We start from the raw sequence: 17,029 nt of genomic DNA, 5'->3' as shown, positions 1-17,029 counted from the left end.
TATGAGGTGCTGTTCCTCCAATATGCGCAAGGCCCAAGACAGAAAGGTCAGTGTGGGAATGGGGGTAGTTAAAGTGTTCAGCAACCGGGGTAAACAGGTAGGTTTAGGCGGACTGAGTGGAGGTGTTCAGCGAAGCGATCGCCGAGTCTGTGTTTGGTCTCGCCGATATATAGGAGTCCAAACCTGGAACAGCGGATACAGTAGATGAGGTTGGAGGAGATACAATAGCAGTCAAAAAAGAATCAATTACTTTCATAAAAATTAAAACATGGAAGATAGCGAGGTGACTCAATGTTCCAAAATCAGCATTGACTGTTCAAGTAGTTCAATTCTAAGTGACTTTTAATTATTTTTAATCTTTCCACCACTATCAAAGGGATCCACAGGAGGTGCTGCCTCAAAAAGGCAGCTAATATCATTAAAGACCCATATCACTCCAGCCACACTCTAACCTCATTACCATCAGGACGAAAGTCCAGGAGCTCGAGAACTGTGACCTCCAGGTTCACGGATAGCTTCCTCCCAGTAACCACATTGTATAATACTAACCACAACACTCCCGCAGCAACGATCTATAATGGACTTTGTTTCGGATTGCACTACGACTTTGGTTTTGCATATTATAGTCTGATTACCAAGTATCACTGATTATTAGTTTCTTGCGTGATTGTATTAATGGGCCTGTACAGCTGCAGCAAGTAAGAATTTCATTGTTCTTTTCCTGGTATATGTGAAAATTAAACACCCCTGATTCTCGAAACTCTGAAAGGCAGGATAAAACATGAACCCTAGCAAATTACAACAGGGGAGATTAACTGGGGATTTAAAAAAAAATCAAGATAAATTTTAATTACAATCTGATTTAAAAAAATCTACCACAAAAGCCAATTTTGTTTTGTGGTGAGAAAACTGTCTTGTCTGTGTGACAGAGGTAAACCAGGTCCTATCGTCTGGGAATGATAAATAACTAACTTACATCACATTCATTAGGAGTTACTGAATTAAACGTTGTTCATTATATTTCAATAGAATAAAATATATAATTAGGAGCAAGTGCAGAGCTTGGCCTAAAATCCTGCTGGATTGAATTGAGATACAATTGTTCTTGCTGGAATATAATAGTAAATGTAGTTTGTGCTTGGACCTCTTCCAATGTTCCAGTTGCAATTAAAGGAGCTACAAGGAAGGGGCTGAAAATTAAAAGATTTCTTCTGTGCTCCAGGATTCCCAGAGAATGGAGGTAAGACCCGATGTTGACTAATACCCTCAAACCATTACTAGACCATAAACTAGACCTGTGAGATTCCTTAAACAAGTGGCAGCTCAAATAATCTGAGTTTCTATTAGGAATGATGTTTCCAACTGCTATAAAGTCACGAGTTCTATGGTATGGAAACAGGCCCTTTGGCCCACTGGTCCATGCTGACCAGAGTGTCTTCCTGAGCTAGTCCCATTTGTCTGCATTTGCCCCATATTCCTTTAAACTATTTCTATCAATGTACAGGTCAAATATCTTTTAAATGTTGTAATTGTGCCCACCTCTACTACTCCCTCTGGCAGCTCATTGTATTTATGCACCACCCTGTGTGTGAAAAACCTGCCCCATCAAGTCTCCTTTAAATCCTCCCCCCCCCCCCCACCTTAAACCGGTGTCTTGTAGTCTTCCCCACCCGGGGGAAAAGACCATGACTATCATACTTATCTATGCCTCTCATCTATATTACTAAAAGTCTGATCTTGACCACTTCCTGTTGTTCTGTATATAGATTTTAGAAAATACGCTGCCACATACGGCTGTGATTTTTGGCCATCTTACTCAGAGTCCCCCTCCGCTGTGCAGGACAAGAGGAATTTTCCCATCGATGAAAAATAAGAGTTATTAGTGTTTAAAAAATGTTGAAATTATCTCTCCTGAAGGCCACGCCCCTTCGGGAGGGATTATATAACCCGGAAGTGTTGAGTGCCCCAGTCAGTCTCTGCAAGATGGGGGAGCGAGAGGGTCACCTCTCTCAGTCTGAGCTGTGAATAACACTGAACACATGTCTAGTAAACTGTGAGTGGTTTTACTGACCTGTCAGTGCCCTTAATGTGGTTTGAAAATATAGTTTGGAAATGCTAAAGCTGTGTTGCCTTTGGTTTGGAAATGCTAAAGCTGTGTTGCCTTTGGTTTGGAAATGCTAAAGCTGTGTTGCCTTTGGTTTGGAAATGCTAAAGCTGTGTTGCCTAATTAAAGTTGCCTTGCCTAATTAAAGTAGCCTTGCCTTCTATATAATTAAAAGTCTAATCTTGACCACTTCCTGTTTGCACTTTATATTGATTTTAGAAAAACCGCTACCACGTACGGCTGTGATTTTTGGCCATCTTACTCAGAGTCCCCCTCCACTCATCGAGTGCTGAGGATTTTTCCCATCGATGAAAAATAAAAGAGTTATTAGTGTTTACAAAATGTTGAGATTCTCTCTCCTGTCAATCACCCCATGAAGGCCACTTCCCTTCTGGTGGGAGGGACTATAAAACCCAGAAGTGTGGGCGTGGCTCAGTCTCTGCAAGGGAGGAGGGAGAGGTCACGACTCGCTGTCTTTAGTGGCCTTGCACCCTGCTTGAAATGGTATGAAACTGCACTTGAATTTGGTGGCCTTGCACCCTGCTTGAAGTGGTATGAAACTGCACTTGAATTTGGTGGCCTTGCACCCTGCTTGAAGTGGTATGAAACTGCATTTGAATTTGGTGGCCTTGCACCCTGCTTGAAATGGAAGTGAGTGAGTGAGCTGCCAGCGCAACAGGCTTGAGTGACTGAGCCGCCAGCCCAAGAATCCATTCGGCCCACAATGTCCATACTAGCCTTCTGGAAACCAGTCCCCTCAGCCCACACCACCCACACTAGCGCTCCAGAAAGCCCCCCCTCACCCACTGGCCACCAATATTGGAATTGGTGGAGAGGTGGAATATTGCGTTGGGGGACCAGCCCTCCCTTGTGATACTGGGACCCAACGGGTCCCACTTAGTCTAGTGATTTTATAAACCTCTGTAGTCAATTAGATAGTCTGTTTGGCTTAGATCCATGAACAACATTATAAGACACAATGTTTGCCAGACAGGTCACTCACCTCTCATTTAAGGTTTCCACTCTGAGTGTGTACACCCGGTCAATGTGCGAAATATGGAAGACCGGATCATCACTTGATGGGTCAGTCGGCAATTTCACAAGAACTTCATTTAAGAAAATAGGCTGAAGGAATCAGATAGGAATGAAGAATATGAGTTATTATCCTCACATTGTAGGCCTCATGAAGTTATTAATCCTGACTGCTGAACATTCAAGAACGATCTTGATGTGACATTGATTCACGTGTTCTGCCCCACATTTACGATCAGTGCCTGTTCAAGAAGCTTAAGAATTTAATCTAAAGCTGTTTTGAGGATCCTGTGTCCCTCACTCCCACTCATGGAGTCAGCCCTCATTCTACGGAACCCAAATGCGCAAGATCCCTCAGAATGATTCACTTGAATAGGAACAGTAAAATAAAACAAGGGGCACATATTAACACCATGTAACAGGCCTTTGTTAAATCGTTCATTTACTTCCCTGGGAGATTTACAATTGCACTCATCGGCTGCATGGTGGCGCAATGGTAGAGCTGCTGCCTCACAGCACCAGAGACCCGGGTTCGATCCTGACTACAGGTGCTGTATATGTGGAGTTTGTATGTTCTCCCTGTGACCCTGTGGGTTTTCTCCGGATGCTCCGATTTCCACCCACATTCCAAAGACGTGCAGGTTTGTAGGTTAATTGGCCTCTGTAAATTGTCCCTAATATGTAGGATAGAACTAGTTTATGGGCGATGGTTGGTCGGTGTGGACGCAGAGGGCCAAAGGGCCTGTTTCCACACTGTATCGCCAGACTAAACATCGATCCTTTCAATAAATGCCACCAATATAATCAATGTTTATTAAAAATTCCACATAATTTGCTCCACTGTTTGTAGCTGTACCTTTAGATGTCAATTCTCCACCTTGTTCTCCAACTCTCCTCAAAATCTCCCACACTGACCAAACATTTGGTCATCTGCATTGATGCTATGGGATGTTGAAAGGTTGAACTAGGTTAAAAGCATGACTATTACAAACTGTTGTTGTTAAATGATGGCCAGCTTACTTGGATATAGAGTGCTTTGGGGAGAAAATGGAAGATTGTGGAGTGGGGAAAGGATGGTGGAAGGAGAGGCAGGATGAAGGGCAAGGGGAAGAAAAGCATGTGTTTATTTTCTAATTTGCATCTACATCTGAACCATGCACTTTTATGTCACCTTCGGTTTGCACCAGACCTACCGTTTTGTACATTTTAAACTGCGAGTTACATTTGGAGCTGAACAGTTTCTCAGACCCCGATGAAATAAATGACTGTTTTGCAATGTAGGTGAGCAGCAGGAAATCATTAAAAAGGAAGCCGTATAACTCTTTGTTGCTCTTTGTTTTGTAAAGTTTTCCACTGTGCAGCAACTTCCGTGGTCCCAAGCAATTTGTGATGGAGTTGAAAGTAATGTGCTAAAATGAAAGCATACATACAAATAATGAATCAACAAACCATGGCTAAAACAAAACAGTAGATGTGATATTCAGGGTTGTTTACAGACACTTCCCAATAAATGTCACTGTTGGAATTACAGACTAAATAAAGACTATTGAGGAGTCATGGGCTGAAAGTAGCAGTCCATTTAACTCTCGAGATCTGACTTTTAGGAATCAGATGTTGAACTTCTGTTTAAGTCTGACATGTCTTTAGATATGCCAAGACCTACTGGATCTCCTGGTTGCTAACCATTTTAACTCACCATCCCATTCCCACACTGACCTTTCTGTCCTGGGACTCCTCCATTGCCAGGGTGAGGCCACATGCAAACTGAAGGAACAGCACCTCATATTCTGCTTGTTTAGCTTGCAACCCAATGATATGCACATTGAATTCCCCAATTTTAGGTAAACTCTACATCCTTCCCCCATTCCCCTCACCTTTCTCTCCCCTGTGCCCACCTGGATTCATACCTATTTCTCCCCTGCCCCCACATTCCTTCATCTGGCTTTGCAATTCACAGCTCTTTAATCCTTTTGTCCCTCACCTGTTTTAGTCCCTGGCCTTTGTTCCAACCATCTGCCTATCAAACATCCCCCACATCTATTTCCTGACAGGCTTTGTCTGACCTCTCATCAGCTTTCTTTCCCTCCCCTTACAATCAGTCTGAAGAAAGGTTCCAATCCAAAATGTCACCTACTTCTCCACAAATGCTGCCTGATCCGCTGAGTCACTTCAACACTTTGTGTCCTCTTTTGTAAACCAGCATCTGCAGTTCCTTGTTTCTACACTTCTAAGTTAAGATTTTACCACCTCTGCAGATCTAGTGCAGAATCTCTGGAAGAATTCCCTCCATAATATTGCCCAGGTTTTTACTCACTCATTAAGATCTGTGCTGAGCTCATCAGTTAAGTGCAACGTACAGACTCGCCTCAAATTGTTGATATCAACTTTAATATAGCAGCTGAAATGTAATATTATATCCTGCCACAGTGATTTTTTTTAAAATATAGTCCAATGCTAAATTTGACTTTTAATTTAATTTCACAGGTAATATCCATTGACCATATTTAGTATTGAACAATACATTGCTGTTGATTTTTTGAGGCCAGTGTACATTTATCTAAATTAACGCCTCAGTTTAAAGATAAAGCTGGGCTAGTATACTCTGGAATTTAGAAGGATGAGAGGAGATCTTATTGAAACATATAAAATTGTTAAGGGTTTGGACACGCTAGAGGCAGGAAACGTGTTCCCGATGTTGGGGAGGTCCAGAACCAGGGGCCACAGTTTAAGAATAAGGGGTAAGGCATTTAGAACGGAGATGGGGAAACACTTTTCTAACACAGAGTTGTGAGTGTGGAATTCTCTGCCTCAGAGGGCGGTGGAGGCCGGTTCTCTGGAGGCTTTCAAGAGAGAGTTAGATAGATGTCTTAAAGATAGAGGAGTCAGGGGATATGGGGAGAAGGCAAGAACGGGGTACTGATTGAGCCATGATCACATTGAATGGCGGTGCTGGCCTACTCCTGCACCTATTGTCTATTGATCACAATGATGGCGTGTTTGCCTTCAGAGAGATTACAATTACAAATGCAAAAACCTTCCCACAAACTTAACTTAAACTTATAATGTTTCCAAGGCTTCCAGGACAGATTATGATTAAATAATGAAATAATAATTTTAGACAGTTCAAATGGATTTATAAACATTTATAATAAAGGTAGAAATGGCAGAGATGGAAAGCAGCAGAGATGGATGAGGAAAGTGAAAAATTGTATCTTGGGTGTAATTTTCTCGAAAACTGTTCTGATGAAGATTTAATATTGAAATATATTTGTAACTCTTATATGTCTTTAATATTTTTGCTGTAGACAAATCAATCCAGAGCACTGGAGCGAAGAATAATGCATTCACGAATCATGGTTTATCAAACTAATATTTAAGGATATCTTAAAATGTTAAATAAAATTGTAGACAACTAAAAATAGGCTAATATTTCAGTTGAAATCCTTCCGCAGAACCCAAAATGTGAACCTATCCTTTCTTCCATCTGGAAAATGCAGGTGACACTCTACACTTTCCAGTGGGACTAGCTCAGTTATAGTGGCCATGGTTAAGCTACATAGAGAGAAAGGCAATGAAAGCTTAACTCGCATTTTCTTCAACTAAGAAAATCGAATGTATAGTTTTTGGGATATTATAAAAGGAAACAAAAACAATTATTCCTGATCATTGAAGCAAAACAAAGTGGAATGCTTTATAATATGATTCACTTGGATTCACATTCTTCTAAGGAATGCGAGAAATAAATTAGATGTCTTCCAAGTGCAGAAAATGTTAAATGATCGCCAATCTTTAACTGGCTACCATGAAGGAAACTGTACAATTAAACTAATTGTCTTTGTTTGCAAATCAGATCACAAAAGCATCCGATGTATTCTCACCTCTGCAAGTCCATCACACTGAACATGTGACTCAATCCACTCCAGCCGATCGGAGTTTTCCTTCTCACGTACACCTTCATTCACTTGGGAACACAACTCCTCCGCACGCTCCAATGCCAACTTTAAATGACTATGGTCTGCATGAACTTCTGGAGTGTTTTCCAAAATCTGCAGTTATTATCAAATAAATTACCAATAAGAAGTATGAAGAATCATAGTCTGCACTGAATATATTAATCCTGGTGTAAAGAAACCCTTTGTTCTACAGATAATTATTGTACTTGCAATATGTCTGAAAAATAGTTGTGTATTTAAATTGTTCGTGCACAATAAATAACTTATGTAAGGGACTGCTTTATTAGCAAATATCCTCTCTGGCAACATTTAAATTTCTTCGATTTCTAATTTTTGTTTTTCATATGTTTTTATTTCTGTTTTAATGTTTGGGAAAACTGGTATTTCCAGTTATTAAAAAGAAACAGGCTAAGAATTGCAGCAACATTGGGATCTATATCAGCAATAACTGAATCACTACACATGAAGAGAGTCATTTTAACATTAAAATCTACTGCTGTCTCCATAGGATGACCACCATCAACTTCCACAAACAGATGAGATTAGTCAGCAGCTATTCGTGCATTTTGGAAGTTTTGCATGACTTTCTTAATGCAAAATTAATGAAAATTTGCATGTTCAACATTATTTGGCTGCACTGAGGTTTGTCAGTGAAGGAAAAACTGATCTTTCTAAATGTGCCTTGGCCTCAGCTTTTATTGGTTAAAAGTTAAAGAGCAAGGCCCCCCATACAGCACGGGGTGTTTACAAGTGTAAACATTTATTTTTTCAGAAGTAACTTTTTGCTGAAAGTTTTGGAAGAAGTCTGTTTCAATATGCTGCAGTGGGAATGTGCCCAGATAACCCTCATTTGTAACAAAATGAATGTGCAATGTCCTTATATGTTAATCCATTATCCAGTTTACTAATGATTATTATGTAAATCTTCCATAGAACAATCTTTAAAATGTTTCAGCTCTGTTAAACTGAATGGGATTCAGACATTCAACAATTGCAGAAAAAAATTGGACTGGATGGGAAAAGTGGACTGGGAGTATAATGGATTTAGGTTTATTATTGTCACTGGACAGGCACAGTGAAATTATTTGTTTTGCATGCTATCCAATCAGATAATACTATACATAAATACAATCATGTCAAATCAAGATCAATAGGTAGGGGAAAGGGGAAAGATACAGAGTGCAGAATATAGTTCTCAGCATTGTAACTCAACAGTTCCACAAAGTCCAATATCTGCAATGGGATAGAGGTGAGTTAGACAGTACCCTAGCTTAGGAAAGGACCATTCAGAAGCTTGATAACAAAGGTGAAGAAACTGTTCCTGAGTCTGGTGGTGCTCTCTTTAAGCTCTGAACCTTTTGCTTGATGGAAGCAGAGGGAAGGAATGACCTGGGTGAGACAAGTCTTTGATTATGTTGGCTGCTTTATGAGGCAGCGTGCAGTGTAGACAGAGTCAATGGTGGAGAATCTGGTCCGTGTGATTAACTGGACTTCATCCACAACTCTGCAATTTATTGCGGTCTTGGGCAGAACTGTTCCCAAACCAAGCTGTGATGCAACCCAACATTATGCTTTCTATGGTGCATCTGTAGAGGTTTGTAAGAGTCGCTGGTGACATGTCACATTTCTTCAGTCTCTAAGGAAGTAGGGACACTGGTGTGCCTTATTGGTTGTTGCATCAATATGGTTGGTCCATGACAGATTGATGATAATATTAATGCCAAGGAACCTTTTTCAAGTTCAGCACCATTGATGCTGATTGGAACACGTACCCACACTGCCTGAAATCAATAACTTGCACGATTGTTTTGCTTACATTGAGGGAACTGTTGTTGATCTGACACCACATTATTAAGTTCTCTATCACCTTCCTGAACTCCGTCTTGTCATTGTTTGTGATCCGGCCCACCACAATGGTGTCATCAGCAAAAGTGTAGATGGAGTTAGAGCTGAATTTGGCAGCATGATCGTGAGTGCACAGAGAGAGGAATGGGTCTTACTGGATTATTCTACAGAAAGCCCGCGTGGGCCAAATGGCCTCCGTCTGAGTTTTTGTGATGCTCCATTTTATGACGCAGTGCAAGTAATGATCGCAAAATTTCACTTACATTCTTAATAATAAGCGGATAACGTGTAATTCTCTGCATCGGCTTTAGCAAGAAGCTGGAAAGCGGCATCCCTTTGCATCGAGGGTCAGAAGCCAATTTCTGTGGACAATAAAGTGAAACCACCACTGAAAAGACTCAATACAGCAAGTATAGCTTTAACCAATAATCTATATACATTATGTTTTCCAGATAAAAAAGGAATGCTAAATCTTAATGTCCGCTTCTATCCTGGCTTACAGATGATTTGGACTAGAACTTGGAAAGTGAATTATTTGTCAAGAAAGTACCCATTGTTCCATCAAGATTGTTATATGTTGAAAATAAAACATTGGTAGAAGTTGGCTCCAGCGGCTGCAGAGGACATTTAGGGCCTAGAATAAATCAGGAAACTGGAAGGTACTAGGCAGGTACAACAATTATGGAGAGCCTTAAACTACATGGAAACTGTGCAAATCAATCTAGCAATAATAGTGTGTAGATCAAACTCATGGTTGCTTATGTAAGATCGTTTTCAAGATCCGTAAATTGCAGAATCGATAAGGGAAAGATTTTAGATTAGATTAGATTAGATCCTTTATTTGTCATTCAGACCTTTCGGTCTGAACGAAATGTCGTTGCCTGCAGCCATACATATAATAATAAACAACAAAACACACAATAAACACAAATTAACATCCACCAGTGAGTTCACCAGGCACCTCCTCACTGTGATGGAGGCAAAATCTTAAAGTTACTGTCTCTTCCTTCCTCGTTCTCCCTCTGCGCCGAGGCGATACCCCACCGGGCGATGGTAGTCAGTCCCGCGGCTCAACCGAGCTCCGTGAACGGGCCGGTTCAAGCTCAGTGGTCGAAGCTGCCGCCCTCCAGTCCAGCGGAAGCAGCTGTTGCCGCGGGAGCTTCGGAAAACAGGCACCAGCCTGTGACCTGCGAGCTCCGGAGCTCCCGCGGCAACAGCTGCGTCCGCTGGACTCTTACTCTGTAAAGTTGTCCCTGAGCTCCCACTCTTACATAGAAACATAGAAAATAGGTGCAGGAGGAGGCCATTCGGCCCTTCGAGCCAGCACCGCCATTCATTGCGATCATGGCTGATCGTCCCCAATCAATAACCCGAGCCTGCCTTCTCCCCATATCCCTTGATTCCACTAGCGCCTAGAGCTCTATCTAACTCTCTCTTAAATCCATCCAGTGATTTGACCTTCACTGCCCTCTGTGGCAGCGAATTCCACAAATTCACAACTCTCTGGGTGAAAACGTTTTTTCTCACCTCAGTCTTAAATGGCCTCCCCTTGATTCTAAGACTGTGGCCCACGGTTCTGGACTCGTCCAACATTGGGATTTTTTTTCCTGCATCTAGTTTGTCCAGTCCTTTTATAATGTTATATGTTTCTATAAGATCCCCCTCATCCTTATAAACCCCAGTGAATACAAGCCTAGTCTTTTCAACCTTTCCTCATATGACAGTCCCGCCATCCTAGGGATCAATCTCGTGAACCAACGCTGCACTGCCTCAATCACAAGGATGTCCTTCCTCAAATTAGGAGACTAAAACTGCACACAATACTCCAGATGTGGTCTTACCAGAGCCCTATACAACTGCAGAAGAACCTCTCTACTCCTATACTGAAATCCTCTTGTTATGAAGGCCAACATTCCATTAGCTTTCTTCACTGCCTGTTGTACCTGCACGCCAACTTTCGGTGACTGGTGTACAAGGACACCCAGGTCTCGCTGTACCTCCCCCTTACCTAACCTAACCCCATTGAGATAATAATCTGCCCCCTTGTTTTTGCCACCAAAGTGGATAACCTCACATTTATCCATATTATACTGCATCTGCCACGCATCTGCCCACTCACTCAACCTGTCCAGGTCACCCTGCAACGTCCTAACATCCTCTTCACAGTTCACACTGCCACCCAGCTTTGTGTCATCCGTAAACTTGCTAGTGTTGCTCTTAATTCCCTCTTCCAAATTATTAATATATATGGTAAACAGTTGTGGCCCCAACACTAAGTCTTGCGGCACTCCACTCGCCATTGCCTGCCATTCTGAAAGGACCCGTTCACTCCTACTCTTTGCTTCCTGTCTGCCAACCAATTTTCTATCCACGTCAACACCCTACCCCCAATACCATGCGCTCTAATTTTAGTCACCAGTCTCCCGTGCGGGACCTTATCAAAGGCTTTCTGAAAGTCTAGATACACTACATCCACTGGCTCCCCTTCATCCATTTTACTTGTCACATCCTCAAAATATTCCAGAAGATTAGTCAAGCATGATTTTCCTTTCATAAATCCATGCTGACGGACTAATCCTTTTACTGCTATCCAAATGCCCCATTATTACCTCTTTAATAATTGACTCCAGCATCTTTCCCATAACCGAAGTCAGGCTAACAGGTCTGTAATTCCTGTAAGTTTTCTCTCTCGCTCCTTTCTTGAAAAGTGGGATAACATTAGCTACCCTCCAATCCACGGGAACTGATCCTGAATCTATTGAACATTGGAAAATGATCACCATTGCGTCCATTATTTCTAGAGCCACCTCCCTGAGGACCCTGGGATGCAGACCATCAGGCCCAGGGGATTTATCATCCTACAGTCTCATTAGCCTACCCAATACTATTTCTCGCCTAATGAAAATGTCTTTCAGTTCCCCGACCCCCTTAGATCCTCTGTCCTCCAGTACTTCTGGGAGATTCTTTGTGTCTTCCTTAGTGAAGACAAATCCGAAGTACCTGTTCAACTCTTCTGCCATTTCCTTGTTCCCCATAATAATTTCACCCGTATCTGCCTTCAAGGGACCCCATTTGACTTTGCTACTCTTTTTCCCTTAACATATATCTAAAGTAGCTTTTACTGTCCTTCTTTGTATTCCTGGCCAGCTTCCCTTCATACTTCATCTTTTCAGCTCGTATTGCCAGTTTTGTTTCCTTCTGTTGCCCTATGAAAGTTTCCCAATCCTCTGGCTTCCGGCTACTCCTTGCTGTGATATACATCTTTTCTTTTAGTTTTATTCTATCCCTAACTTCTCTTGTCAGCCACGGTTGCCTCCTACTCCCCTTAGAATCTTTCTTCCTTTTTGGAATGAAATGATCCTGCGTCTTCCGGATTATGCCCAGAAATTCCTGCCATTGCTGTTCCACCATCAATCCTGCTAGTATCCCTTTCCAGTCTACCTTGGCCAGCTCCTCTCTCATGCCTTCATAATTCCCTTTGTTCAGCTGCATCACTGCCACTTCCGATTTAACCTTCTCCTTCTCAAATTGCAGATTAAAACTAATCATAATATGATCACTACCTCCAAGCGGTTCATTTACCTCGAGTTCTCTTATCAAATTTGGTTCATTGGACAACACTAAATCAGAATTGCCTTTTCTCTGGTCGGCTCCATTACAAGCTGCTCTAAGAATCTATCTCGGAGGCATTCTACACACTCTCTTTCTTGGGGTACTGGACCAACCTGATTTTCCCAGTCTACCTGCATATTGAAATCCCCCATCACCACAGTAGCATTACCTTTGTTACATGCCAGTTTTAACTCCTGCTGCAACTTACACCCTACATCCGGGCTACTATTTGGGGGTCTGTAGATAACACCAATTAGTGTCTTCTTGCCTGTGCAATTCCTCAACTCAATCCACAGTGACTACTTCGTCAGTCCCTATGTCTTCCCTCGCAAGGGACTGAATTTCATTCCTCACCAGAAGAGCTACCCCCCCCCCCCCACTGCCCACCTGCCTGTCATTTCTATAGGATGTATAGCCCTGAATATTAAGTTCCCAGACCCGTCTCGGTAATCCCCACAATGTCATATCTACCAACCTCTATCTGAGCCTCAAGCTCATCTACTTTACTTCTTATACTTCACGCATTCAAATACAGTATTTTTAATTCCTTATGCATCTCACCATTCACATCGATCCCTACCACACTTGGCCATACTCTCCTATTCCTTTGTGAGCTTTCTTTCCCGTTAATTCTGGGGTCATTAACTATCCCTTTACTCCCTTTCCCTTTAACTCCGTTCTCGACTATCCCAATTGACACCCCCCCCCCCCCCCCTTATTTTGTTTAAAACCACCTGTGTCGCAGTGGCAAACCTGCCTGCCAGAATGCCGGTCTCCCACCTGTTAAGGTGCAATCCGTCCCTTTTGTACAGTTCCCCCTTACTCCAAAACAGATCCCAGTGATCTAAGAATCTAAATCCCTGCCCCCTGCACCAGTTCCCCAGCCACACATTCAGGTCCTGTATCTCCCTGTTCCTGCTCTCGCCAGCACGCGGAACTGGAAGCAAACTGGAGATAACCACCCTGGAGGTCCTGCTTTTCTGCACTTTTCCGAGCTATCTAAAGTCACGCTTCAGAATATTCATCCCCTTCTTTCCGACATCGTTTGTGCCAACATGCACTACAACTTCCAGCTGTTCACCTTCGCCCTTGAGGATTTTCAACACTCTGTCCGTGACATCCTGGATCCTGGCTCCTGATTCTGGATCCTGAACGCACACAGTTTTTTCCCCGGGAGGCAGCACACCGTCCACTAAAATCCCGTCTGTTGCCGCAGAAACCCCTGTCCGTATCTCTCACAATGGAGTCTCCAACCACCACTGTGTTGCCTGACATCGGCCTCCTTGGTTTTGGCTCAACAGCACTTTTTGCATCGCAAGCCAGTGCGCCGCTCAGTGCGTCAACGTCTTCTGTCCCGACAGCTTCTAAATGGGTGAACCTGTTCACAAGAGGTACAACACCCGGGGACCTGTGCATTCCATGTTTACTTCCGTTTCTCACTGTCACCCACAATCTTGCTGTAGGACTCCTCGTACGGTTGTAACTTTATGTTACAATTTGTTTCAATTCTATCGCCATCCATCTTTTTTAATAAATTAATAAGGGATGCAGAAGAGATTCACCAGGAAGTTAGCTAGGATTGAGATATCTGGAGAGGTTGGATAGGCTGAGACATTTTTCTTTGAAGTACAGGAGGCTGAGGGGTGACTTTATTGAGATGTACAAGATTATGAAGGGCATGGATAAAGTGAACGCACACAGTTTTTTCCCCAGGGTACAGGATTCTAAAATTAGAGAGTGTAAGCTGAAGGTGAGAGCAGAAAGATTTATGAGGGTCTTTAGGGGCTTTTTCATTCAGTAGGGAGTCCGTATCTGGAATGAGCTGCCTGAAGAAGTTTATAGAAGTGGATACAATTACAACTTTTAGAAGACATTTGGATAGATACATTGATAGTATGGGGTTAGAGGACTGCAGGCCAAATGCATGCAAATGGGACTAGCCCAGTGTGCCAACTTGGTCAGTATGGACAAGATGGTCCAAAAGGTATATGTCTATGCTGTACAACTCCATGACTCTAATCGTTTCCTTGGCAACTTTGGTCACAGATATTCCCTCCATTCTCTCCATGGAACTTAAAATACACTTGTTCTCTCACTTTTCTGGTTCTGATCATATAACCATATAACAATTACAGCACGGAAACAGGCCATCTCGGCCCTTCTAGTCCGTGCTGAACACTTATTCTCCCCTAGTCCCATCTACCTGCACTCAGACCATAACCCTCCATTCTTTTCCCGTCCATATAACTATCCAATTTATTTTTAAATTATAAAATTGAACCTGCCTCCACCACCTCCACTGGAAGCTCATTCCACACAGCTACCACTCTCTGAGTAAAGAAGTTCCCCCTCATGTTACCCCTAAACTTCTGTCCCTTAATTCACAAGTCATGTCCTCTTGTTTGAATCTTCCCTACTCTCAGTGGGAAAAGCTTATCCACGTCAACTCTGTCTATCCCTCTCATCATTTTAAAGACCTCTATCAAGTCCCCCCTTAACCTTCTGCGCTCCAAAGAATAAAGACCTAACTTGTTCAACCTTTCTCTGTAACTCAGTTGCTGAAACCCAGGCAACATTCTAGTAAATCTCCTCTGACCTCTCTCTATTTTGTTGACATCCTTCCTATAATTAGGACACCAAAATTGTACACCATACTCCAGAATTGGCCTCACCAATGCCTTGTACAATTATAACATTACATCCCAATTTCTATATTCAATGCTCTGATTTATAAAGGCCAGCACACCAAAAGCTTTCGTTACCACCCTATCTACATGAGAGTCCACCTTCAGGGAACTGTGCAGTTATTCCTAGATCCCTCTGTTCAACTGCATTCCTCAATTCACTACCATTTACCATGCACGTCCTATTTTGATTTGTCCTGCCAAGATGTAGCACCTCACACTTATCAGCTCTAATGGTCCGCTATCTTCTATCTAAGAAACATCTCATTTTCTAAAGACAATATAAGAAAAATAAGGTTTATCCCTTCAGACTTAAATTGGTAATTAATTTGATAGACAAGACTTTACTAAATCAATTTTAGGAGATTCCACTGATCTAGGGCTTGAAGGAGGCTGGAAATCTAACCAAATACCATAAAATTTTAAACTAATCTGGTGGGATAAGGAGGAGAAGGGGTATAATTATAATTTAATTGAAGACCTTTGTTTTACTATTACACTCCCCAAACAGGAGGGCAAACAATTGCAACAAATATCAAACTTAGATTGACATGAATATATATTGTGAGCAACAAGGGAAACCTATTCTCCCAAGACTGACATTCTCTGATTGACCACCGTTTAACTTTTATCATTGGATGATAAGACAGGAAAAAGAACAGACTTTCAAAGCTCATTGTAAAAATTGCTTAAGATCGTTCTTTGAAATCAAGCAAAATATCCAGCCTTCCTACCTTAAGATAATCTTTAAATTCTGGTTCTTCGTCAATTTTCTGCTGGAGTAGAGCTGCTCCATTTAGCTGGCAACTACAAAACCGAATGTAAGCCTGCATATGCGACAGTTCTGTTCCCAAGATGTCTCCAATCATCTGGACAGGCATTTTCTCCCCACCAGTCTTCTTCCTCACACGCAGAGCCCTAAAATGGATAATAAAATGTTTGCACTAGATAAAATTTAGTCATGGCAAATTACATTCAATTTTAAGTGTCAGAGATGAACTCTCTTGGAAATGTGGAGCTCAGGGCTGCACCCTGACCGGCACCTTGTGTGTGAGCCATCGCTGGGGATGGGCCGCAACCTCCCCAGGTGTTGACAGAGCCCCTGGATCTTATAGTCTCGCTTATCATCACCTGCTGGATGTTTTTGTTTGTCCCCACCTCAGAGATTTCTCTGTGTTAACAATCTAAATGCTGGTCACTGGCCATTGAGTTTGTAAATGGTAAAGTGTTGGTAATCTTAGCAGGAAGAATACCACAGTAACAATGCATGTAATCCCAACAAGTCTGAAGAAGGGTCTCGTCCCGAAACGTCACCCATTACTTCTAACCAGAGATGCTGCCTGTCTCGCTGGGTTACTACAGCATGTTGTGTCTAATCCCAACAAAGACTGACAGACATACACACACGTACACACACACTTACTTGAAGAGCTTGGTGTTCGGCATGATGAGCTCCTTCCAGTTCACAAAAATGGTTCGCAGCTCAGTTTCTGTGATGAATTTGGATTCAGCCATCTGTTTCTCAAAAACCTAAAACACAAAATATGCAAAGGACACGGCTCAACCCGTTAAATAATTTTACCCTTAAATATGTTATTCTATCCTGCAATTGTTCATTACCTTCTATGCAAACAAATCCCACTTCTCTCATTTGTCCCACTTCCAAAAGATTATTTCAAGACATCACAATTGAATCTATTTGTCTGTGGTGCTTGGAAAAATATATTACAGGGTGTGGCATGCCTGCCTCCATCAGTTGGGATGTTGAGGAGAAAGGTTGGGAAGGATGTTACAGCTGT

At 42.2% G+C, this 17,029-nt stretch overlaps 1 protein-coding gene across 6 annotated transcripts in view; it reads right to left on the bottom strand.

The window, feature by feature from the left end:
- itsn2 (intersectin 2) overlaps nucleotides 1-17,029 on the bottom strand; it is a 168,655-nt gene that overhangs the window by 13,181 nt on the left and 138,445 nt on the right. For all 6 annotated transcript variants that reach the window (XM_033021309.1, XM_033021311.1, XM_033021313.1 and 3 more), the window contains 6 exons: nucleotides 16,654-16,760; nucleotides 15,965-16,148; nucleotides 9,198-9,296; nucleotides 7,015-7,182; nucleotides 4,330-4,545; nucleotides 3,108-3,229 (listed from right to left, as the gene is read on the bottom strand). In XM_033021309.1, coding sequence (XP_032877200.1) covers nucleotides 3,108-3,229; nucleotides 4,330-4,545; nucleotides 7,015-7,182; nucleotides 9,198-9,296; nucleotides 15,965-16,148; nucleotides 16,654-16,760 — 896 coding nt within the window. The remainder of the gene's footprint in view (nucleotides 1-3,107; nucleotides 3,230-4,329; nucleotides 4,546-7,014; nucleotides 7,183-9,197; nucleotides 9,297-15,964; nucleotides 16,149-16,653; nucleotides 16,761-17,029) is intronic.

This window comes from Amblyraja radiata, chromosome 5 (assembly GCF_010909765.2).
Source record: "Amblyraja radiata isolate CabotCenter1 chromosome 5, sAmbRad1.1.pri, whole genome shotgun sequence".
Taxonomy (NCBI): Eukaryota; Metazoa; Chordata; class Chondrichthyes; order Rajiformes; family Rajidae; genus Amblyraja; species Amblyraja radiata.
Note: the sequence above shows the minus strand (reverse complement) of the source record. Positions and strands in the feature narration are given on the sequence as shown.